Source organism: Sciurus vulgaris, assembly GCF_902686455.1.
Source record: "Sciurus vulgaris genome assembly, chromosome: 1".
In the NCBI taxonomy this organism is placed as follows: domain Eukaryota; kingdom Metazoa; phylum Chordata; class Mammalia; order Rodentia; family Sciuridae; genus Sciurus; species Sciurus vulgaris.
This window is the reverse complement of record NC_136461.1, coordinates 59,096,762-59,120,919: the sequence shown is the minus strand read 5'-3', so window position 1 is coordinate 59,120,919 and position 24,158 is coordinate 59,096,762. Positions and strand designations below refer to the sequence as shown.

The window sequence follows — 24,158 nt, the reverse complement described above, 5'->3', positions numbered from 1 at the left end:
AAGAGGGAAGAGAAATAAACTTTAAAATATAGAAACAAATGATTCAGTAGATCTTTAGGGAAACGTTTAAAATTTGAAATAACCATAAGGAATCAGTACCTTTACATATACATAGAGGGTTTTGAGACTTAAAAAAAAATCAATACTGAAGTGATTTGTAAAATAATTCCATTCCAGAGAGTGAGAGAAAATGGGTCAGGTTAAGTCAAGCCCCAAGGAAGTATACCACTTATCTATTCAACCCAACCCTCAACAGGCTCAGAAACAGCTGTGTTCTTGCACAGAGCCAGGTGCTGACATCCTTGTTGAGGTTTCTGGCATTGTTATTGCTCCCTGAACACATCATCTCAAGTGTCACTGTGGCCTAAGAGCTCAGAACATCATCCATTACAAGGCAGTGGGGAGGGTTTGGATTTAAAGACATAAATTTGAAGGCTGGTTCTGAATTTACAAGCTACGTGACTGGACAAATTTTAAACTCTTTCAGCTTCTGTTAACTTTTCCATTGGTTGAAAATACTTCACAAATTGGTGAAAGGAAATGGGACAAAATATAGGCAAAGTATGGTGAGTACTCAGTCATCCAGAGCCAGAGGTAACACTAAGTAATGCTAATTGTCTTTGCAGAAATACATTTATTTTTGTAACTTCAGGAGTAATATCAGTTGTAATTTGATAGCAACAGAATTATACCGTTCTAGTAACTGAAACTCATAGCACTCTTTTGTACTTTCTAAGGCATTTTAACATCTATAATTTTATCTGATTAAAACTTTTAGATAAGATAGGGAGTATCATTATTATTTCCATTTTTATAGAGGAATAAGATCAAGACTACTACATCAAAAGATCATATTATACACCATAAACATATAAAATCATTACTTGTCCATCAAAATTAATTAAAAAGAAAAAAAAAACTAGAACTAGGCATGTTTGGGCTCTGTAGTTGATTCAACTTCAACACTACACTCACATATGCTATAGAGTGACTTTCTTGTCCCTCCAAAGTTGCATTTTTTTAAGAGCAAGTGAGGATAGTAGCAATGTCCTAAAAAATCCTTGCTATTTCCAGGTGCCATCTGTACAAAACTGGAATGCTTTAACTAACTCGAGGCCTTTAGGAGGCTGGTATGAACCTACAATTCAGGTATGTCCTGTAACACTGATCCCAGCTTGTCGTGGCTATGTTCCCAAAGCTCATTATGCACAGTCACAATTCTGTCCATTCTGTTTTCTTTGCTTAAATGTTCTTTTGTTTGTTTCTTTGTTTTACATATGTGTTTTTCAATTGTTTAAATGTTCTCAATTGAGAACATTCCACTCATTCATTAAGGCCCAGGTCAAATGACACTTGCTCCAAGATTTTTTTCCTTATGCCTGATTCAGAATTAATGACTCCCTCCCTGGTGCATCTGTAGTGCCTCATTTATGCCTTTGTGACCACTTGGAACTGCTTAACATGTATTATAGTCAGCTGCTCATGCTGCTACCCTCCTCCACAGGACCATTAGTTCCTTGAATGAGAAACCACATCTTTTTAATCTTATTGTGATGGCCTCTCCCATTTCCTCTCCTCCCCAGACCTCCAGCCTCCGGGTCAGTGAAGGTTTTGAAGTATAGACACTAGTAGATGCAGAAGTATTTATTGAATTGAGTTTAATGAGCACACAAAATTGTAAATACTGGAAAGTCCAAGGATGTCCAAGAGGGGTGTTAGTGGAAAGAAATGAGGTTTACAGAACTTACTACAGTGCTACAGAGACAGCTGGTGTTTCAACAAGTAGCTGTTGATGACCATTAAGAATCCATTCTAAAAATGTGACATTCAAACTTTTGGCACACGCGACACTCAGAATGCCTCCTTTCCCTTCCCAGTGAAGTTTCGTTGGTACCACCAATGATAAAATATTAAATTGAAAAGACATTTGTATGAAGCTCACAATTTATATGACCATTTGTAACTCCTTATGTTAAGTTTTTGAAGTAAGATAAAGGGAAGAGAGTTTGCTTTGCTGCATGTGTCCATGCAATGGCCTAAGCTGGGGAATGGGGAAGCTGGGAGGCTATTGTCCACTCTAGAAGAGAGGAGGGTGGTTAGCAGAAGCAGAGCAGTAAGGGGCAGAGTGGGCTTTGGCTGCACGATCTAAATTCACGAAACTATGGATTCCACATCCCCTCACCCTGACCACTCAGCAGCAGAGCAGAGAAGGCAGAGGCTGATGAGGATGTAAACCACTTCCCTTCCAGGAACCCAGAGTCCTTTTAATAGAAACTAGTTCTGACCCCCTCTTTTTGACATGTAAAACAACAGTATAGCTCCAAAGTTTGCGTAATTTACTACTTGGAAGCTCTTCTGCTTCTTATCTTGAGCTCATATCACTAGACTGCAGTTTCTCCAACAACTCCAGCTACCATGCTCTCAGTCTTTTATTCATTCACCCAGCCAGTTTGTACTCAGCTTCTACAGTTTGCCTATTACCATGTGGGGCTCTACCATCTGCCTATTACTACTCTGGACTCCAGCACAGTTACATATTGCCCTGGAGCTGCAAAGCATGCAAGTACCATGTTCAAAGACTGGGAAGCCCAGAAGCATACCTAAGCAGCATGAAAGCCTCTTCTTAAGGCCTTCAGAAGCTACTGGGCTTTCTTCCACTACTGCTCCTTAGCTACTCCCCAAGTTTATGAGTGGGCTGCAGCAAAAGTAGACTAGCATTGCTAGATGTTTTAACCTAACTGCCAAAAATGTGGATTTCTGCCCAAGTCCAGTTCACTTTCCAGTACTCCTCCTAGCTCTTTAATATCCTCCATCTTCATTGCAAGGACATACTTGGAGACCTGTGTGCACACACACACTTTATATCTTAACAGGAGGCCCAGAAGTCGTTATTGTTCTCTCTGGGGACTTTCTCTCTAACAGGGCCATCAACTGTGACACATTCTGGTATTTTTTGGGGGAAGGAGGCATATAACAAAGGTGGGACAATGATGCTACAGAACAAATGATTTAAAGGTGAAAGTGTCCCACTACACAGGAAAGGGTCTTAAGAGAGTATTTGATGTTGGAGAAAAGTAAGTATCTTCAGATCAAATATCCACATTCTGTGTTAGAGGAGGGAAAAATTTAACATTGAGGGATCTCACGTGTACTTGTTTTTAAAGCAGAAAGATTAGGTAAAAGGACTTGATTTTCAAGTACCTGATGGATGTAAGATAAAGAGTTTTGCTTGGGTTAGTATTATGGTCACTTAGGTTGCAGGTTTTGGACATACTTTTGCTATACTAATCAAGCCAGCGTGGATGGTCCTTCATCAGATGCATCCTGGACAGTGCCCACTGGCCTAAGTGCTAGGGGCCTGAATGTCTTCTCCATGCTGCTGTGTGAGAGAGTCTAATTCTAGGATGAGCCTGTGTTCTTTCCTTGTTTGTTTGAGCCCTAAAGGAAGTCAAAGGAAATGATGAAACATGTTTCCTGGCTCACTCAGGAGCTGCCTCTTTTCTGACAAGCACTGAGCTGTTTCCACTTAAGTGCCTGGCAGGGAGGAGGACATGCCATGGGATTTTTACAGCTAATGTATCTACACAGGTGATTGTATAGAATTCTAGGGTTGAAGGAGGCAGTGAAGCTCCCTGAGTCAAGTGGATGTCTATTGTGTTCAAAAGAGCCCTGTATTCAGGAATCATAGTAAGTGCAGGTCCTTGTAGAATGTGCCATTTTTCAAAGTCATACCGGAGAGGGGGATTTCTAATGATGTGTGTGTGTGTGTGTGTGTGTGTGTGTGTGTGTGTGTGTGTGGTATATGACGGAGAGGGGTGGGGAGAGAGGGAGGGAGAGGGAGAGGGGGAGAGAGAGAGAGAAACACAGTAGAGTTTAGGGCCAGGGCACTTTCACTGTAAACCAAATGGCAGTGTTAGGTGAATGGCAATTCAGAAGGCAGCTCTCAACAATGACCTTCAAATAACCTCCTTCCTTTTGAGGAAGAATTCAATCTTACCTTTGCTCTCTGTGAAATGGAACTGGAACATTTTCACTCTGCTCCAGGTGAACTCTTCAGAGATGGTCTAGCATCTACCTGTTGTGTGACTGTGGCATGAACCACGACAGTTAGATATTATTGGTTCCATTGAGTGATATTTCTTTGATAATTCAGAAAGTAATTCAATAGTTTGTAGAACCTGGATCATTTTTATGACTATCGATGATTACTTCATACTATGAAATTCAACCCTTCTTTGTGTAGTGTCTGGATTCTGGGTTAAGATAAATTTGTTGCACATAGCATTTAGATTTCAATCAGTAAATGACATGTTCTAACTGAACAGTCTTCTTTAACCAGCAAATTGCATTTATTTTCGTTTTCAGTGTCTGTCCAAGTGTTTCTTTTTTTCTGTGCTTGTTTCCAAATAAGCAACTGTGAGTTAGACAAATACCCATTCTCAGCAGTATTCTTTTTTGGTTTTTGTTTTTGATACCTGGGATTGAACTCAGGGACACTCTACCACTGAGACATGTCCCCAGCCCTATTTTTGTGTTTTATTTAGAGACAGGGTCTCACTGAGTTGCTTAACACCTCACTTTTGCTGAGACTGGCTTTGAATTCCTGATCCTCCTGCCTCAGCCTCCAGAGTCGGTAGGATTACCGGCGTGTGCCACCGCAAAGCACTGGGCTCAATAATAGCCTTTTAATTGAAATACTTGCATATATATAGCACATGAAAACCCACATATTATAAAAACAAAATCATTCTATAGAATCATAAAATTGAAAAGGGGAGAAAAGACGTTAATGCAGAGAGCAAAAGAGTAATTTTTTAAAAGGCAGTTATACCCCACCCCAATAAAAATAAAGTGCCTTTCCCATTGAAGTAGAAATGAACGCCAATGTGATTTTAACATCAATGATGACACTTTGGCATACGTTTATTTTATTTGATAATCTTCCCTTCAAGGGAAACGGGGCTGATGTTACCGTTACCCCACATCACAGATAATGAAACCAAGCATTGTGAAATGGAGGCAGGTTTCCTGGTTTACAGTGAGTTCAGATTAAAATTCAGTTTTTCTGATTTCAGTTTTGAGTTCTTGCCACTGCCACATCTGTGCCATGAACCCAGGATGGGGAGGGAACAGATTTGTGTTACTTGATGTTTCAAAGCTATGCCAGCACCCCTTTTTGAAAATGCCAAAATATTGTACAAATTTTGGAAAAACAACATGCAAATAGTTTGGAATCATCACTGAACTTCTGGGTATGACACATGTTAAAACCCAATAAAACCAGTCTCCTTATGTCAGCTCCTAAGCCTGGGGACAGAAAATTTTAGGTAATTAACTTCATTTTAGGCTAGATACAATGAAAACTATTTGTTTCCTTTAATTAATGTGACTTTTATTTGCATTTCATTAAGCTTTCTTTTGTCAGCTGCTTGTATTCTGGCTGATGAAATGACTTTATCAATATATTAGATTTTAGTCAGCTTCAGAGAAAACCAAAATAACAACAACTAAAAGAATATAGAAGTGTATTTCCTTGCTATTTATATAAATTCTGAGGGTAGTCCAGGACTGATCTAATCACTCTCTATTCATCAGAGATTAACGGTATTTCTGGTTGTCATTCTTAGTTTACTGCCTCATAGTCCAAGATGGCTGCTTGAGCTCCAGCCATTAGCCTGACTTCTGGTCAGAAAGAAGGAGGAAGAAAAACATAAAGAAGGGTATGCCTCTTCTCTTTAAGAAGACTGTCCAGAAATCTCATGTCTTCTGTTTACTCTGTGACCATAATTTTTGTCAGGTGTCCGCATCTAACTGGGATAAAGTTGGAAATGCAGTTTTAGTTGGTTCCTAGTTAAAAATCAGGGCTTTGTTATTTCCTTACTTTTGTACCTCTATCAAATTACTTTTTAGAATGTCTTTCCTCTTATGTGTCATTTTATGGCAGAGAATCTATCAAGGTCCTTCCCAAGGTTCCTAGTTATGATATTATTATGAACAAGAAAAGCTGAGTAATAGATAGTTTGCCGTATTGCTTTGTAGTTAAAATTAAGCTACTGGCTTTTTAACTTCTTTCATGTGCAATTCAGTTTCCAAATGGCCATATATTAACTAATGGAACTTTAGTCATATTTCTTTTGATGCTCTCATCACTAGAGAAATGGGAATGCATTGAGAATTTAGATTTACCATAACCAGTAAATACATACAATTCATACTACATAGTGAGTACTTTTTAATCAGATACAGTTTACAACATTTTTATTGGCTTTGAGTTGAGATTTGCTTTTAATTCCTGGCGGTTATCTTATACATAAAAGATAAGTAATCAATGATTGCTAAATTGAATTGACCTCCACTACTAAGCTGAATTTGTATAATATATAAAAGACCCTTGATAGCTTCTGCTAGTATCCAATTAATATTCGCATGACAGCGTTACACTGGCTCTGATTTAATTTGCTTCTATTGGATGCTCATGTGTTGTTGCTATGCATGGCAGGGACCACAGGGAATCACCTAGAAACTATGTAAGTGCTTTGCCACAGACAGTGACCACACCTGCAGCTTCAAGGATCAGGATATCCTCCAGAGTACTCAGGTGCACATAGATTAATCAAATCAACTCTGACCTGGAGAATAAGGGTGTATTTATTATGGAATCCATTACTCAGTACAATTACCATATTTATGATGGTCTTTAATCATATGTAACCCTTCTCAACTATTAATGTGGTAATATACTATAAGAGGGCATTTGATTATTCTCTTTTTATCTGAGCTGCATTTCTTGTGATTTGCCTTGTAAAACTGAAAAAAAAATTGCAAGGAGATCCTTGATTGGCTCTCTTCAATTACAAGTTTTACAACAGAACATACCTTCTACCTTTTTGTCAGACTTAATTTACCTTTTGAGCTATAGCCCTGGCTTGTTTGGGACTAGGGTGGCCTTTATATTAATCATCTTGGCACTGTTTCTGTTTCCTTCCTGATGATCATTGGAATACATCAAATAGGACAAGAAAAGGCTCTTATTTACAGGTTTACAAAGTGGATCACCAGGTTATATTATTTAGTTTCACTGACCTCTGTTTAGCTCTGAGAGTCTATGCTATTTTAATAGCTAGGGTGAAATTGCATAATCTAAAACCTAGGCTGTGATAGACATACGATAAATACTAATTGGAAAATTCATACAATCTGAGGTATTTAAGATTGTAGGTATTTAAAATGACTGAACAAAATGTCCTCACAAATCCTTGTTCTCTGCTGCCAGGGTCCTGGAGGTGGGAGAGTCACAGGGTGGGTTTTCAGATGTTTCCCCTTTGGGTTAACTCAGAGTCTTTGAGGTAAGTGTCCTTTTCTTGGTGATTCCTCCCAACTCTCCCACCCCTGGCCAAGATGGCTTCTGTGTGAAGGAGAAGCTCACGTACCCTCCTGACGCTGGCAGCGGAGGAAGGCAGCTTGGCCACATGGTGGTCCTGGTTCCACCCTTTGGCTCCTCTGTGGCTTCTTGGCTGGTTTTTGTCTTGCCTGGTTGCTGGACAGCTACTGGTGAAACCCGTGGACTGTTTCCTCACACAGTCGAGCCCTGTGGTCGTGCCTTACAGCCTCTGCCCCACTGTCTTCTCTTGGTCTTAGAAGACTGCTAGGCTCGGCCACTTCCTTCCTCTAGATACTCTTTGGGCTCTTCACCCCGTAGGAACTGCTCTCTCAGTCAGGATGACATGCTGGCCCTACCCACAATAGCTCTGCGGCAGTCCCTCTGGTATTTGGCTTTCCATTCCCTTCCATAAGCCCCAGGGGAAGTCTAGCGAGGCTGGCGGAGGTGCAGGGAATCATCACTCCTGTTGGTGCGTGGGTTTCCGGGCTCCCTGGGAGGCAGTGTCTTCATGGTTTGTGGCCATTCCTTCTTCTTAGAGCTGGGTGGGGTTCCTCTTCCTTCCCCTACTCCTGGGGTTTGATGCTGAGGCCGTTGTGATGGAGAACTTAGGACATCATCTCCCGCTTCTCTTCTGACATTGGGACCTCCTCCCAGCACTAGAAGGACTTTTGTCTGCAAATCACCTTCAAGTAAAGGCCCCCTCTTTCTACACCAGTGGGAGTTCACTGTCTCACTTCCTGGGTCTCCAACATAGGAGGACTTCCAGGAGGGAGCAGAAAGATGGGCTATAGTATTGTTACCAGTGCCAGAAAAGGTATTCAGAAATTTGAAGAACATTTTTAATCGTTTCATCAAAATAACTTTATGGTTTTCCCGAGCTGGACAACTTCCTTCTTAACTGTCTTTTAAAAATACAAAACAGACAAAAAAATATGTGTAGCTCAGTGGTGGAGGCTTGCCTAGCATGCCTGAGGCCCTGTGTTTTAATCCCCAGCCCCGGAAAACAAACAAACAAAAACCCATTTTTTATTTTTTTTCTTCCTTTAAGCTGATAACTAAGTTGTTGAGTTCCCAGGCTGTGCTTACTGTTTTATTTGTTCAGCATTTTGAACAGTTAAAGTAATTTTGCTATTTAAATCAATATCTTTGTTATAATTTCTAATCAGTTAGTTTCATAGCACACAACTACAACATCTAAGCCACACAGTACTGCATATCTAGTAAGAACAATTTCCAGTTCTCAACCCAATGATTATGTGCACTAAGAGGCCTCTGCCCAGCTTAGTTTTTCCCAAGACAATCAATCCAGGGGCCTAGCATCTTTCAGGACCAGTCACAGGTGACAGTCTCCCTCCTGGGTTAAGTGACATCCTCCTGGTTTGAGCCCAGAAAGTCCAACAGAGGAACAAATCAACTGAGTTCAGGGAAAGGAGGAGCAGCAAAGATGGTGCTGGGAAGAGCTGGTCTCTAGTATTATACTATTGGTATCAACAGCGGTTCTTCCTTTTGCCTAGTTTACCCTCACAGAGCTGGAGAGCACATAAAAGATAAGGCAGGATGTGAATTTCACCAGGTGTGCATGGTTATCACCCAAGCTTAAAGAAAAAATTTTCCTTTCTACATATAAGTACATTCTAAATCAAGTCAGCAAATAGTAACTCATGTCACTCTGCGTCAGGCATTAAGCTGGGTTCTTTGGCTCTATTATTTCTTTCCAACACAGTCCCTGATTTGAAAGAGCTAGAAGAAAAGATCATTCATTATTTTATTCATCAAATACTTACAAGTTCTTACTTTGTGCCAGGTGAACATAAGGCAGAAACAGAATAGAAGTAAAGGCTGCCTCCAAGAAACCTACAATTCAGCGATGCTGATCTTCAGTAAGCAACTCTGGTGGGATCCACATATCCCCAATTCTAGCCATATGGAATTCTATTCCTCCAAGATCAAATAAAAGCACATTCTGGCCAACTCCAGGAGATACAGTCCCTCCCGAATCCTCATGATTCCTGGGAGTTCTTGATGTCCAGCTGTCACTTGGTGGGTTTCTCTCTGACCTGCAGCTCTGCACTGCCACAGGTCCTACAGCCTCTTTCCGGCCTGTTTCTCCAGGTGTCATCCTCTCTCTAGGGTGTCATCCCCAGCCTGCCTGTGAGCCTGTCTCTTCATTCTGCAAATCTCTGGAGACTCACTGAAGTGCACCAGTCCTTCATTTATTTATGTATTTATTTTCTATTTAAAGATATTTTATTTATTTCATTTTCAATTGACAAATAGTAATTGTATACATCATATATTTATGAGGTACAATATGAAGTTTCAGTACACGCTTACTTGATGGAATGGTTAAATCAAGCTGAGTGACAAATCCACCACCTCTTCATTAGATTCTTTCCTGGAAATTCCACTCAGGCGAGTGTAAATGGGGAGGGAGGAAGTGAAAAACACAGAGTGGACTTTAAAACCAGAGATATCTACTCCTCATGTTCGTTGACTGTTCCCTTTCATAGATGTCCACAAATGGAAAACATCTTACCTCTGCTGATATGGAGAGGGAGAGAGGGGAAATTCATTTGGAAAAGTGAAGAGGAGCTTTTTGTGCTATGGGATTTTGATTTTTATTTGAAAGTTATTATAGGAAAATAACAAGCAATTTTATGAAGGATTTGTGAGGGAATGCTTGTGTGTATACTTGTGTAATAATCAGATTTTCTTTAAAAACAACTATGTGGAGAATGGCTTCATTAATACCAAGGGCCTATGCTAGTTTCTGAATGAGCAGAAGCAGCAGTATGTACTGATGTCTTCCCAATCAAATATAGATGTGTCAAATATCAGAAATTCCTTCCCAGGACCTCAGGATGAAGGAATACTGCAGTCCAATTGCAAATGATGCTCCCAAAGTGGGAGGCAGTAGGGGTAACTGAGATGACTCTTCTAACAGGCATGTGTGATTCACTCATGGTTGTAAATGTACCTGGTAGAACGTTTGCAGGAGGGAAAAGTCCCTCCTGTGGTGGCATCAGAGGTAGCATATAGGAAGTTAATGAAGCTCAGGCATCAAAGCTCCCCATTTGCACAGAACATTCCTAGGCCCTGAACCAAGTTTCATATTCATTTTATTAAAGGGAGTTGCATATTCTTGAGGTCTCACAAAGTTTGAAGTCATCTCTATCTTGCAGGGTTGAAAGTTAGATTTGAATGAACCCTTGCAAGAAAAAATTAGTTTGTATATATGCCAAAAGGGATAGGATCTCGTTCTGAATGAGGATAATTGTGGGGATAGTGTATGGGTGCATTGCAGGGCTGTGGGTTGAGTGAGTGGTGAGCCCCAGGATCACTGAAGTAGGGGTTATCGAAGATGCTTGCATTGTTTATTTTAATGAGACATGAGAAATATAACTTAAGTTAGCTCAAGTAGGAGTTTACTGTAATGGAACATTATGGCTTTGGGTATGTAAGCTGGAGTTGGAGGCTCAAACAGAATCCCATGAATCAACATCCGAAATAAACTGATTTTCATGACCATCCTCCACGATTATTGTACCTATTTCTCCCCCCCCCCCTCAATTGTGTTTCCATTACTATCTGCCTATCCTTTCTCTCTACTGTCAATATAATTTCCTAACTTCATTATCTGTTCCCTCATGGCTCTGGTCCTGATGCTATCTTCCTCATTTTCCCGACATTTCCAAATTCAGATTCTCAAGAGAGGAAATCTCTGCTTTGTCAGCTCATTATTCTGTCTAGGGTTTCCATACCTTGTCCACTCAGGTAAGGATTGGCTATACAGAATCTTTGTAAAAAATATGGAAACCTGTGGCTCTTCCTTCAGCAGATCTTGCAGTTTGGGGAATTTTCCTTTACGATACCTGGAAGAGGCTAGCATACTAAATATCATATCCAACGTAGCTGAACTAGGAATCGCAGATACTTTCTGAGCACTTCATGCCACTGTGTCAGATTCTGTTCTAAGCACTTCACATACATTAATCCTCTTAAATTTTACCAACAATCTGAAGGGGAAATTAATACCATTATCCCTATTTTACTGAGGAGGAAATTAAAACCCAACAAATTCGAATAACTTGCTGAAAGTCACAGAGCTAATCACTAGTGGAGTCAGGATTCTATCTAGGCAGTATGTTCTAAAGTCCATTGTCTTCTATACCAGGTGACCAAACATGGGATTTTATGAAGGATGGGTAACACAACAGGCTGGATGAGAAAAGTCACTTTCTAAATAAAGTGACTTTATTTAGTGACAAAAGAAAAAAATAAAGGAGATAAATTGAAAATTGGTGATAAATTGGGAAATGAATATTAAAATTAATATGAAATGAAACACTACATGTAACCGTCTGATGAAAATTAGTTGAAGAAGAAATGAAAACTTTTTTAGCAGGAGAAAGATGATGAACTATGTGGAAATACAGTATCTACAGATTTTGTCAAATTCTGTGGGAGAAACTGATATACTCTTCTTTACAGAGAAGCATCATACAATCCAAACTTCCCACAAAAGAATGGTGAGACTTTTAGGGTATTTAAAAGCTCTTACCTTTCATTTACAAAGTGTGGGTCAGAATTTGGAAGGGAAAATTTCATATCCCTTACTTTGTGGCATGCAATAAGATATCTGGGTTGAGATCCACCCTCAGTGTTGACATTCAGATTTATTGGAGTAGTGTGAGGAGCCCAGAATGAGAAAGTTGTACTAGGCAATGTCACGGAGGCTGGAGAGGTGTTGACAGTGTCCCTCAGGATCCTGAGGCTTGAGCAAGCATTTCTGTCCAGGAGGCCCCTCATAAAAAGAGGTTGTTTAACCTTTGACACTTCTTCCTGAATTAGGATTTTGACAGCCAGTGATCATTTGTCTTTTTTTTTTTTTTTTTTTTTTTTTTTGTGGTGCTGAGGATTGAACCCAGGGTTTTGTGCTTGAAAGGCAAGTACTCTACCAACTGAGCTATATCCCCAGCCCACAGTGATCATTTGTAATCCTCAAAAATTGTAACCCTCAAAGTCTTAGATATGGGTGGTGATTCTGTTTCTCCAGTTGCTGCACCATTCTTTGTATTTACTGATTCATCTTGACTCTTGCTCATTCAAAATTCTTTCTTCAGTCTTCAATCTCCTTCTCTCAATTATCTTTTTATATCCTATACCCTCTTATGAAGCCTCCAACCCCCTAAATTGCTTTCCCTGGTCTCTGAATTTTTAAGGCATCTTCCATCTGTCCTATTGTGAGGAAACTAATGTACATAAGATTTATTCTGTTTAGAATAAATATATTTTAGTGTCTTGGAAGGGAAAAGAAACAGATTCCCTTTTAAAGGATTAAGATTCGAACAGAGGTCCTGGATATTGCAACAGTGCAGTCCTACTGGAGATGAGGTGAGACTCTGAGACCCATGGTAGAGGGAGTTAATTGAGGAGAAGGCTGATGAATGAGCCTTTTGTAGCTGGAGCTGCTCTAAGTCTACTGAGAGTCATGAACATGTCCATGAGAAGGAGTCTCCGCTACCCACTCTGTTTCCCTAGGCAGTTTGAACTCTGAGAAGGATGATAAGAAGGGAAGGAAACTTTGGAGAGTAAGGAGGGGAAACCGTTTTTTTCTCGTTATTGTGATATAGTAGGCCCCTGAGTAAAAATGACACCTCACTCCAGAAAGACCAGAAGTCAGTACTGGCAGCAGATAACATGCCAGCTGTACCCATTTCCTTAGAATTTTGATGAGATTACATATCTATCTTTGTACACTTTACTGGATAATTAGTTAATTCACATTTTGTAAAGAAAGCAATATTTTTACTTAAACCTAGATCTAGATTTGAGCAAGTTGCTAAACTCCATTAAGTTTTAATTTTTTTTTTATGGATTAAATGGAAATAAGTTCTACCTGCTTATGGATACATTATGGGAAAACATTTAAACCTTGTTCATTCAAACACCCCATAATAACTACATCACACTGTGGCAGCCCTGGTGTAGTCCCTTGGTGCAGATAAAAATCTCTGCCACTGCTGGACTCAGTGACTAGTATTATTAAACAAGTCACCCATTACAGTTTTTCATTCTGCTCAATTATCATTCTCTCTCTCTTTCTCTATCTCCATTTATTCCTCTAGCATCCCCTACCTAAAAAGCGTTTGATGAAAACTTAAACTCTAGGGTGTTTACAAGGGACTCTAGGGACCAAATCTGCAAAACTTTTATTGGGCCTAGCAATGGAACAGAACAAAGGAGGCAGGATTCCAGTCAGAACTTTGCTGCAAACTAGCTTTGTGACTACCAAACAGACTTGGTCTTATGTCCTCATTTGTAAATGAGAGTTGGATGGCATAATCTCCAAATCTCCTTTTAGCTTTAAAGTGTGCAGTTTTGTTTACTCCTGCTGGGATTTCCACTCTCTTGGTAGTAGCTGGCCCAGTGCCTAAGAAGAACTTATCAGCCCTCAGGATATGCTCTGCAAATTCCAACAAATTAGGCAAAGACAATCACCACACTGTACTCTAGAGTGTAATTATATGCTACTTTCTATCATTTATTATTGTTTCAATTGTTTCCCTACTAGATTACACATTTTATAATCTAGATTGGGAAACACCCACTTGTTACTAGAAACCTGAATATTCACTTCAACATTCTCAAATTATCAAAATTGTTCTTCCTTGAATAGATCAAATTTTGTTCCTATTACCTTACATGTTTTACTTATTAACTGACCAGTTAATTTCTATTTTTATATGTCATCAAAATATAAAATTTAGCTTATTTCTCATCAGAATGATTTGCTCATTCCAAATTAATGTAATTTCATTATAGTAATGTTAAAAAAATGGGACAGGTCTGCAAATAAGTGAGCTTAATTTACAGTGCAAGTATGTCTAGTCCGAGTAGGACAATACCAGAGATGATGGCAAATACTGGTGACCTGGAAACCAGCTTTATTAACAAGGGGTTAAGAGAAGTGAAGCAGTGGAGTGAGAAGTGAAGCAGTGGAGTGTGGTTAGCACTCATGTTCTGGAACCAGACTGCCTGCATTTGAATCCAAACTCTGCCACTTATAGTGAGTGACCTGAGCAAGTTCCTTATCTGTACCTCACTTGCATCACATGTCAAATGGAGATGATAATAATTAAATATTAATATTGGTAAGGTGTTTGGAACTTCCTGACAAGGGGAAAGCACCTTATAATTCTGGTCAACTGTTTAGGATGGGGTTGAAAGGAGAAAACAGGAGCATCAGATACTTTGCTTAGAGAAATTGGTGGTCAAGGGAAGTGGGACAGGAAGGGGTAGAGCCAAGCAGTGAAGCACAGGTGTCCGTGTGTATTTCGTTTCCCAAGATAAGGGAAGCCTTTGCATATTTTAGTGGATGGAAAGGAGCCAAGGCACAGGAAATCAGAAGAGGGAGGGGATAGCTATGGGAATAGGATTATCCATAACAAGAACACAGGTAATTAGAGGTGACGGGAGGGAATTCTAGAGTAGTTTTCTCTGTGTTCTTCAAAACATCATCAAGCTAGTCTTTACAACATGTCATGAAGTTTGCATTGAAATTCACCAGAAGAGATTGCCATAGTCCTCAGTGGTCTAGAATCAGGCAGTGAATGGGAATAAATTAGTGAGCTGATATGAATGAGCAGAGGAAACTCTCCAGTGACATGCTGTAAAGGAGTTATAGCCCAGTGGTACAGATAGATCATTCTGGAAAGAATCTTGCAGATAGACTAGCACAGGGCTAAGCACACAGAGGCAGTGTCTCTGCAAACCCAGGCACCAAGCATCCTCAGCCAAACCACCAACAGCCACAGGGTTCACAAATAATCCATGGGAGAGACTAAAAACTGGATTGTGTTCAGGTGTCTATGAATGACCACTCACATCAATCCTTTTACCATAAATGCCACAGGATTTAAAATAACTTGATCCAAGAAACTCCTTCGCGCGCACACACACACACACACACACACACACACACACACACACTCACGCCTGCAGTATCTTACTGAATTCTTTAAAAATATTCTGTAATATGCCTTAGAAAATAACACTGTTTTAACTGAAATCCTTGGACTGTCATTTCCAGAGAGGGACCAACTTTGCTAGCAAGTTGAATACCACATACACTTGGAAATTTGCAAGAATTAAGCAAAACGACAAGCTTACCTGAAACGTGAGCAAGAGAATTTATTTTAGGTAGGAAGACCTTGAACAACATAAAGGCAAATCCTCGTGTTGACAAGAGCTAATATGTCTAATCCAGACCCATTAGTAGCTAACCATCCTACATTCTCAGAAAAGGCCCCTACTTTGCTGTGGTTGGAAGTCAGTGTGATAAATGGGACTAAGCATTAAATGGAACTAAAAGCAAAAGAGTTTGGTATCACATGGAAGCTTTCAAGTTAATGTTTCTACCTTTTCTCCCTTCCACACAAAGATTCACTTTTTAAATATTGCTTTTCCACATAGATTAAAAGCTTTGTCCCTAGTTAAGAGACTTACAGCAATCAGTAGTGTGAGAGAGAAGATGATTTGCAGCAGGACACACTTCCCAGAGCTCCCCAATCCTGCATGTTGTCAGCCCCTTCTAATACCAGCTTAATATAACTGCCAAATAATATAAACTTCGTCCCCCACTATTAGATTCCTTCCTATACCCTTCGGGCTCTGTATGCAGTGTGTGCCCCACCTAGTCTTTGCTTGTTTCACTGCTAGCTGCTCACTCTGTGACCTTCAGAGGCTGACCACTGGGCACAGCTGGTTTTATTCCCCCCTAAAGCAGCAATGACTGACAGATGTGGGAGCAGAAAACACAGACCTTTTATCAAGAGATGGGACAAACTTTGCATTATCTTTCATGCTCTGGAGTTCCCCTGAGGATCAGTTTGAGACTAGATTAACCTGACATTTCATACATTCTAGGCTTCTTCCTTTTTTTCTTTTTCTTCATCCTACTTTCTTGCTCCTTTATTGGTTTCCCCTGAGGGCAAATCCTTAATAATTAACTTGCATACAAGTCCCTAGCTCAGGGTCCGCTTCTAGGAGAACTCAACTCAAAACCTTACTAATGACTCATTCATCCATTCAGAAATGTTCCCTATGTTCTCCTCAGCTCGGTGAAGAAGAGTGACCCATAGGTAGATGAAATGTTACCACGAATGTTCTCAAGGTGCTATATGGGACACATAGTGAGTACACATTTTAGAGCTAAGGGAAACAAAGTTATGAGCATGTCATCTCACCTGTCAAAGTGGCTCATATTTAGTAGGTCCTCATGAGTGCTAAAAGATCGATCAGTTCTTTGGCCTCATGCTGTCACCTTTGAGGAAGAGTCAATCAGTTGCCTTCGATTTTATTTTATTCAACACTGGACCCTCTGAACCAGAGTATAAGAGACAGATGTATAGGCTAATAAGTACAAAGACAAGTGCACCTTGAATAATGCATAAAATGCTGTGAAATATGAGATAAGGAAGGGTACCGTTCCAAGAAAATTGAAGGCTAAGCCTCATAGGATAAGTAGCATTAATTCTGGAGAAAGGTGGCGAGAGGCATTTTGGTGTTGCTCCCTGTCGGGCAACAAGGTCCGATGTACCTCCTCAGGGCCCACCTGAGGAGAATACGGGGCCGAGCAGGATGATGAGTGTCCGCAGCAAAGGAAACACACCAGAGCCGGGAGGTCTGTCAGCACACGAGGCACAGCAGGAATCTCATTTATTGAGGAAATCACACAGCTTTTATGTAGGGTGGGGGCTGGGAAGGAACCAATTAGCTTAAAGGTGAGCAAGGCACGGGGGTTCATGCAGGCGAGAGTCCCATAGGACTATATGGCAAGCACAAGCTGATCACATTCGCAGAACTGTTGTTAACCAATCCCTGACAGTGGTCCGATTTATCATCATTAACTATTGAAACCTTGATCTTGCTCACTTGCCAGGGAGTAAGGAGTCAGCCTGAGTTAGTTAACGTGTCATTAGTCCCAACGTTTTGGAAAGAGGGACTAGCACGCTCCATAGCATTTAGGGGTGAAAGAGCACTGGCCTGTCTCTGGAGGAGTGAGTATGTGGTTTAGGGATTGAAGCACAGTTTGCTGCAGATTAGACAGAAGATCAATCTGGAGAATCTGGAGATAGAGGTTGGAGCCACTAGGAGGTAGAGCTGAGGTAATTCAGAGCTTTAATCCTGCAGCAATGGGAAACCTTTGAAAGTATTTGAAGTTGACTGATGTTTGTCTCAGAGACAAAATGAAGCTGTATTAAAAAGAAGAAAAATTGGGATTGGAAAGAGTAGCCAGAAGTGTATTATTAGGTTAAATCAGCTATAATTCCCAATATAGAAACGGTTTTTAAAAATGTAATTTATTTTTTAGAGCAGTTCACAGCAGAATTGAAAGAAGGTACAGACAGTTTCCATATATGCCTTACCCTCATACACACATAGCCTCCCCCATTATGGTCACCCCCTCACCCAGAGTGCTGCATTTGTTAAAACTGATGAACCTGCATTGACATAGCATCACCCACAGTCCATAGTTCACATTAGGTACACTTTTTGTGCTGTGCATGGCACACATCCACCATTATGGTATCCTACAGAACCGTCTCACCACACAGGTCTTTTTAGGGGCAGTTATTTTTGACCTATTGAAAATGACACTTTCATAAGGTTCAAACTGATATTTGAGCCAGGAATGAGGCGAGAATCTGAAGATCAGCACCAAGATGAGAAAAGAGGGGTGAAATAAAGAAGCTATATAAGAATGAAAATTGACAGCCTGAAATTAGTGACCCACTGGTGGCAGAGGCAGAGTAAGCTGAGGTGACAGCAAAGCAAGGTGTCTATTGAGAGCGATTGGGTGAATAGTGAGTGGAGAGGGTCCTTAAAGGAAGTGAGGAGCCACTGAAGGAATACCTCAGGCAGCGCAGCAGGGACACGTACCTACTTCAGAACCCAATGTGCTGCACAAATTACCTGGCAGCCCTCATTCCTGTTTGCTTTCTCTGCTGTTTGACATGAGACAGGCACATGATATCCAAATCCCTAAGGCTGTAGCTAGTACTAAAGTCTAGCTAACAAGTAACGCCAAGTTCAAGAGTTTACTTAGTGAAAGCAGGCCTCTTAACAAGAACCCAGGAGTGAAGCAGCATGAGCAACTTGGTGGTCCATGAGGCAGGAACCTGTCCTAACAGGGGTTTTTTTGTTTATTTGTTTTTTGAGCATAAGGGGACTTTTTCCTATCAGAGTGCAAAAAGGGCTTTGACAGGGTTATGGAATAAATGTGAAAACCTGATATTTTTCTCCCCCCGAGTCTAACCATTCCTTCCAGAATCATAATATTTCAGTGAACATTGCTGAACTTTATCTAATGGACAAAATGTAAATTTGGGGGACTGTATAAAAGACGCATCATTTTATGATGCTTCTTAAAGTAGAACTCATCCATTTGTTGAACACAGTTAAAAATGGAAAACTACATGTCCAAGTGGAGAACTTTCATAACGTGCCACCTGGAGTCGGTATGCAAGGATGAGCTTTTGTCACATTTGAGAGAACATATACTCTAGCAAGTTAGTAAAAAGGACTGACTGAGGAAATGTTGGGTTTCATTCCTTTCTGCTTTTTTCTTGTAAGAATTTCATTTCACTCTGCTTTTTCTTGTAAGAGAATTACTGGAAAATGTTTAAAAATAGTTCTCGGCTATGACAAAATATTTTCTTAAAATTTTCTCATTACACTCAATGAATTTAGACTATCACTAGGAGACTGCCACTAAGGGATGGGCTTCAGGACCAATTTTTCAGCATTATTCATTCATGCCACAAATACTTATTGACTATGATCTATGTGCCAGGTGAGTGGTAGCTGTTGGAGACACAGTGGTATGAAAATCAGACACAATTCCTGCCTTCATGAAGCTTATACCTTAGATATACTGACAAATATTAAACAATTAATCACAAAAGAGCTATTAGTTTCAAACTACAGTGAGTTCCTAAAAAGGAAAATAGTGACTATCACATGGTAGGGGGCAGTCCTAGTCAACCAGATGGCCTCTGAGGAGATTTTTCAAGTTGAGACCTATGAGCTAAGTAGTAGTAAATACAATGATGAAGGCATGGAAGATCACTGCAGGCAGGAGAAGTTGCCAGTGCAAAGGCCCTAAGGTAGAAAGGAGCATGGCCCTGTGCATAATGGTCAAAGATGACCAGTATGGCTGAAGTACACAAGAACAAAAGGGCAAAAAGTCTGAAATGAGGCTAGGGTTTCAGCCAGAGTCCAGACCAAACATGGCCTCTGAAGTCAAATTAAGATTCTGATCTTTACCCTAAGAGCAATAGGAATCCATGAAAAATAATAAGCTGGAGAGTGGTAGAATTAGGTCATTTGAAGTTAATGAGTTTTAACCTGGCATTTAATAAGAACTAAGATAATTTCTCCAAAGATTTAAATTTAGAAGTTGATGCTATAGTGTAAGAGGAATGAAGATCATCAGTCAAAGCACAGAGGTCAAAATGAGATGGTCTTGGGGAGGTTAGAATGAAAACTTCTTTATTTACTAGATTATAACCGATGTGAGTTGATATGTGGGTTTTGGTTTTCTTTAGAATGTTCAAGGCAGTGTCATCTGACAAAAGGAGTCATGATCAATAACTCTGTCCCCTGAAACCTTCTGTCTGTTCACAGATCAGGTATCACACAAACAACTACGCATCCAGCTCCACCTCCTTCCCCCACCAGTGCTCCTCGACCTTGATGTGGAGTGACCACTTGGAAAGGTGAGATTTAGAAGCTGCCCAGGTCAACACTGTAGCCTTCTGCCGTCTCTCTGGTCTGCTCTGAGTCCATGCTGTGCATTTTAAGAATAAAAATGCAAATGAAAGCATACACATGTGATTAAGAAGTACCAGCTTCCTTAGAAGAGCTGTTGTTGCTTTTCACTCTACTTAAATTTCCTCCGAGATCTTTCTGTGATGGGCTGCAGTCTGGTTGGGTGACAAATCAGTTCTGCCATAGAAAAGCCTGCATGTCACTGATTTTTCATAATAAGGTCACTCTCAGGGAGTATTTTAAGGTTAAGCTACTGTTTTAATTAGACATCAGAATCCAGCGTGTTCACTGTATGACTGGTGCACTCTCGGTTGCCTTTCTCGTTAGATTTTTCTTGTATAAAATGTGTACTTCAATGGACGAACAGTCTAGAAAGCAGAACATAATGCCACCTGGGATGCATAATTGACTATATTAAAATTTTATCTTTAGTTTTTCCCTCAAATACATCTTTTCCATATTTTTGTTAGGGACTACAGAGGCCATAGAGTTAGCTTAAAAAGCCCTTTGGCTATTATAGCATTGTGAGATCTTTTTTTTCTTTAAGAGAGAATGCGAGTGAAAATGTTTATTTTTTTCAAAGACAGTACATTTATTAAGTAAGTCAGTCTTTTTGTTTTAATGGAAAGAAAACATGCTCACATTATTTTATTTTTTTGTTTATTGGCAGGTACAATAACTTCTTTACTTATACAGTTATTATGATTGTGGACACTAACTGTTTAATTGCCTTGCCTGTTTGTCCTCCCAAGGTTGAAGCAACTGAGAGATAGTTACTTCAGTTTTTCAGGGGAGGAACTGAACATGTTTTTCCAAGGAGATAGAGTGGGCAGCTATGCTTACAGGATGCAGATGAGAATAAGCTGGCTGATTCTGGAATATACCTTGAAAATGATGAGAACAAAACAAATTGTCACTCAACTAACCTTCACAATCCTACACCCTTCTTTAAATATCTGTGAGATATGAACACGTATACCTGGGCATTGTTTTTGCTATCAATGCAAATTCCTCTGGGGCGGAGAGTGAAGAGAAGAGAAAGGAGAGCCTGGTCCCCATCTCTCTCTCTCTCTCTCTCTCTCTCTCTCTCTCTCTCTCTCTCTCTCTCTCTCTCTCTCTCTCTCTTTCTCTCATAGGTTCACTTTAATGCTGCTCTTAATTTTCTAAAGCCAACCTTATTGCACTTTCCCTTCATTGTAAAAAATAATCTAGGTTTTATATGGAAACTTTGGAAAATGAAAATAATTAGAAAGAAAGGAAGTTGACTAAATGCTATTTCCACTACTCAGGCAAAACCTAACTATATTAGTTTATTTTTTGTGTTCTTTTTTTTCCTCCCTGTACTTTTCTTGATTTTGTTTTATATGATTATGACATTATATATGTACTTTTGAATCTTGTTCTTATCTCATTTAATATAAAGTAAACATTTCTCAAACAATTTGCAAATTCTCTGTAAAGCTACTTTAATATTTATTTGAGTCTATCAAAAGAGTATACTATAGGTTTCCTTAACCAGAATCTGTGGTCACATTAGGCACCATCACAAATAGTTCTGCATTGGAAGAAGTCAAATGCAGAGATTTAATTAGTATTTCTGATTTGTGTTTTTGCCGTAAGAAGACTTTAACGAATGAAATGTAATTAGAAAGAAAGGAAGCTTACTAAATGCTATTTCCACTACTCAGATGCATGTAATCAGACTGCTTTCCAAAAGAATTATCAGAGGTTTAAAATTTCATCAGCAACGTATCAGAGTTTCTGCTTTGCTTCCCCCTAACCAGCACTGGATATTATCTTAAAAAATAAATCCCACACTTTGTGGAATGGATAGGAAAAACATTGCATTTTATGGATATTTCACTTTGCCCTCTTCCTTATTTTTAGATTATAGTTATAAACTTGTTGAGGCTTGTTTTATGACAAGTTTGCTATTTGATATACCTATAATTGCTTTTATTTATGAAATGCACATAATTATTTCAAGTAAGAATGTTTTGGCTGAATAAAGCATACATATTTTTTACCCACATCTTGCTCCTTGTACCAGATACAAAATTTTTAAAAAATTATCCCTATCAGAGCTTATTGCATCTTTCTCTCTCTATTTTAACAGATGATGAAAGAACAGAGCTGGACTTTTTATTGCAATTCCTGCTTCCCTGAGTTTGTATTTTTCTTCCTAACCAAGAAGAACATTATATTTTTTGGACCGTATCTTTATTTTTGTCTGATTTTTAAATTTTAATGTTTTTTCTTGTCAGTAATACACCCTGAGAGCAGTTTTATTGTTATAACCCATGCCTCTGAATGTTAAACTGACTTCTTGGAAGGATTCTGAGCAAGCTTTAAGAAGCTGGGCAGGATTCCACAGATGATGATTGGTGGAAAAGACAAGCGAAAGAAAGAATGACTCACATTCCAGGAATTTCCTCCAACTTCAAACCTTTACCCGAATCTTATCCAATGTGGACAGCTGTTGATTTTATAATGATTTTGATTTCACAATATGAATTCGAAAAATCAGTGTACGTTTTCACAGTGAAAAGTCGACACTGAGAGCAAGAATTCTATTACAAGGACATGAACTTAATGAAAGAAGACAAGCCCAGTGAGGGCAGGAGGGTCTCAGGACAAGGGAGATTCATGCCAGATGTGTGATTAATGCTGTGGAGATGTGGTATCCCTCTGGGCTTAGTTCAGAAATAAATGCTCTCCAGTTTAAATTCTGGTTTGGGGTCATTAGGTAATTCAGGAATGCTTCATTGCTATTTCTTTGCTTTTAAAGACAAAGAATTGATGTAGCCAAAGGCATCCTTGCTGTGTCATAAACAATTAGGAGGCTACCAGGTTATTCTGTTAGAGCAATTAAAAAAAATCCAGATATAGCCTTCTAGTTCTTCATTTTTATCTTACTTTTGAATCACTATCAATTCAAGATTTCTTATAGTTTCTTCTCAGGCAGCATACCAAGAGACAAACTTAATAAATAGCAGTTATTCTGCTTCAAGTTTTGTTACTTTTTTTGTGAAATAAAAGGATCTACATTGTATGGCAATAAAAAATTCTGTGGACTTTTTAAATACTTTGAGTCTCATTTAATAGCTTTCAACTGATATGCCTTCACCTGTTTTAATTCAATCAATCTGCCTTTCTTGCTGTACCCCAATTTCTGCCTCTACCCCTCCCCACCCTGTTCACTGAGTTCAACACATGCTTACCGTGCCTCCTCTCTAGGCACAGTGCTAAGGGCCGAGCTGTCACCTCTGAGGACATCTGAGGAAGATGTAAAAATACCAGTTGTTGAGTCATTTTTCTCCAAAAGCTGAACCAGTTATGATATATAAACTACATTATTTCCTTTCAAGCCTACATTTGAAATTGTTTTAACTAGCATCAAGCTCTTACTGTACATAGTTCTTCAGGTTCAAGTTCAATGAATTTTATGAAACACATAGTTTTTGCCTCCATTATTGGAATATCTGTGTTCCTTGGGTCTGTCCCTGTGACAAAATACCTCATAAAACCAACATAAAGGAGATAAAATTTAATTGTCTTATGGTTTCAGTCCATGGTCACTTGGACCCATTATTTTGGTCTGTGCCATGGCAGAATTTCATGGTAGGGAGCAGATGGTGGAGTGAAGCTGGTCATCTTAAGGTGGCCAGGAAGCAAAGAGAAAAAGAGAGAGAGGAAGGGACCAGGATCCTAATATCCCTTTCAAGGGCATGCCCCTATGACCTGACTTCTTTCCATTTGTTCCCATCCCCAAAAGATTCCACCACCCTCCCATTGTACATAGGCTGGTGATAAGGCCTTTAGCATATGGGACTTTGGGGGACATTAAAGATCCAAACTACGTGACACTCCTGTTACTTCTATTTCTCCATCATTCATCTAAGCATTATCTTGCTGTCATATATTTATTATTTTTTTTTTACAA

At 39.5% G+C, this 24,158-nt stretch overlaps 1 protein-coding gene across 1 annotated transcript in view; it reads left to right on the top strand.

The window, feature by feature from the left end:
* Positions 1-23,384, top strand: part of PTGER3 (prostaglandin E receptor 3) — a 72,172-nt gene extending 48,788 nt beyond the window's left edge. The window contains exons 3-4 of the mRNA XM_079129172.1: positions 20,072-20,163; positions 22,332-23,384. Of these exons, the coding sequence (XP_078985298.1) occupies positions 20,072-20,163; positions 22,332-22,335 (96 nt within the window). The 3' untranslated portion in view covers positions 22,336-23,384. The remainder of the gene's footprint in view (positions 1-20,071; positions 20,164-22,331) is intronic.
* The last annotated feature ends 774 nt before the right edge of the window (positions 23,385-24,158 follow it).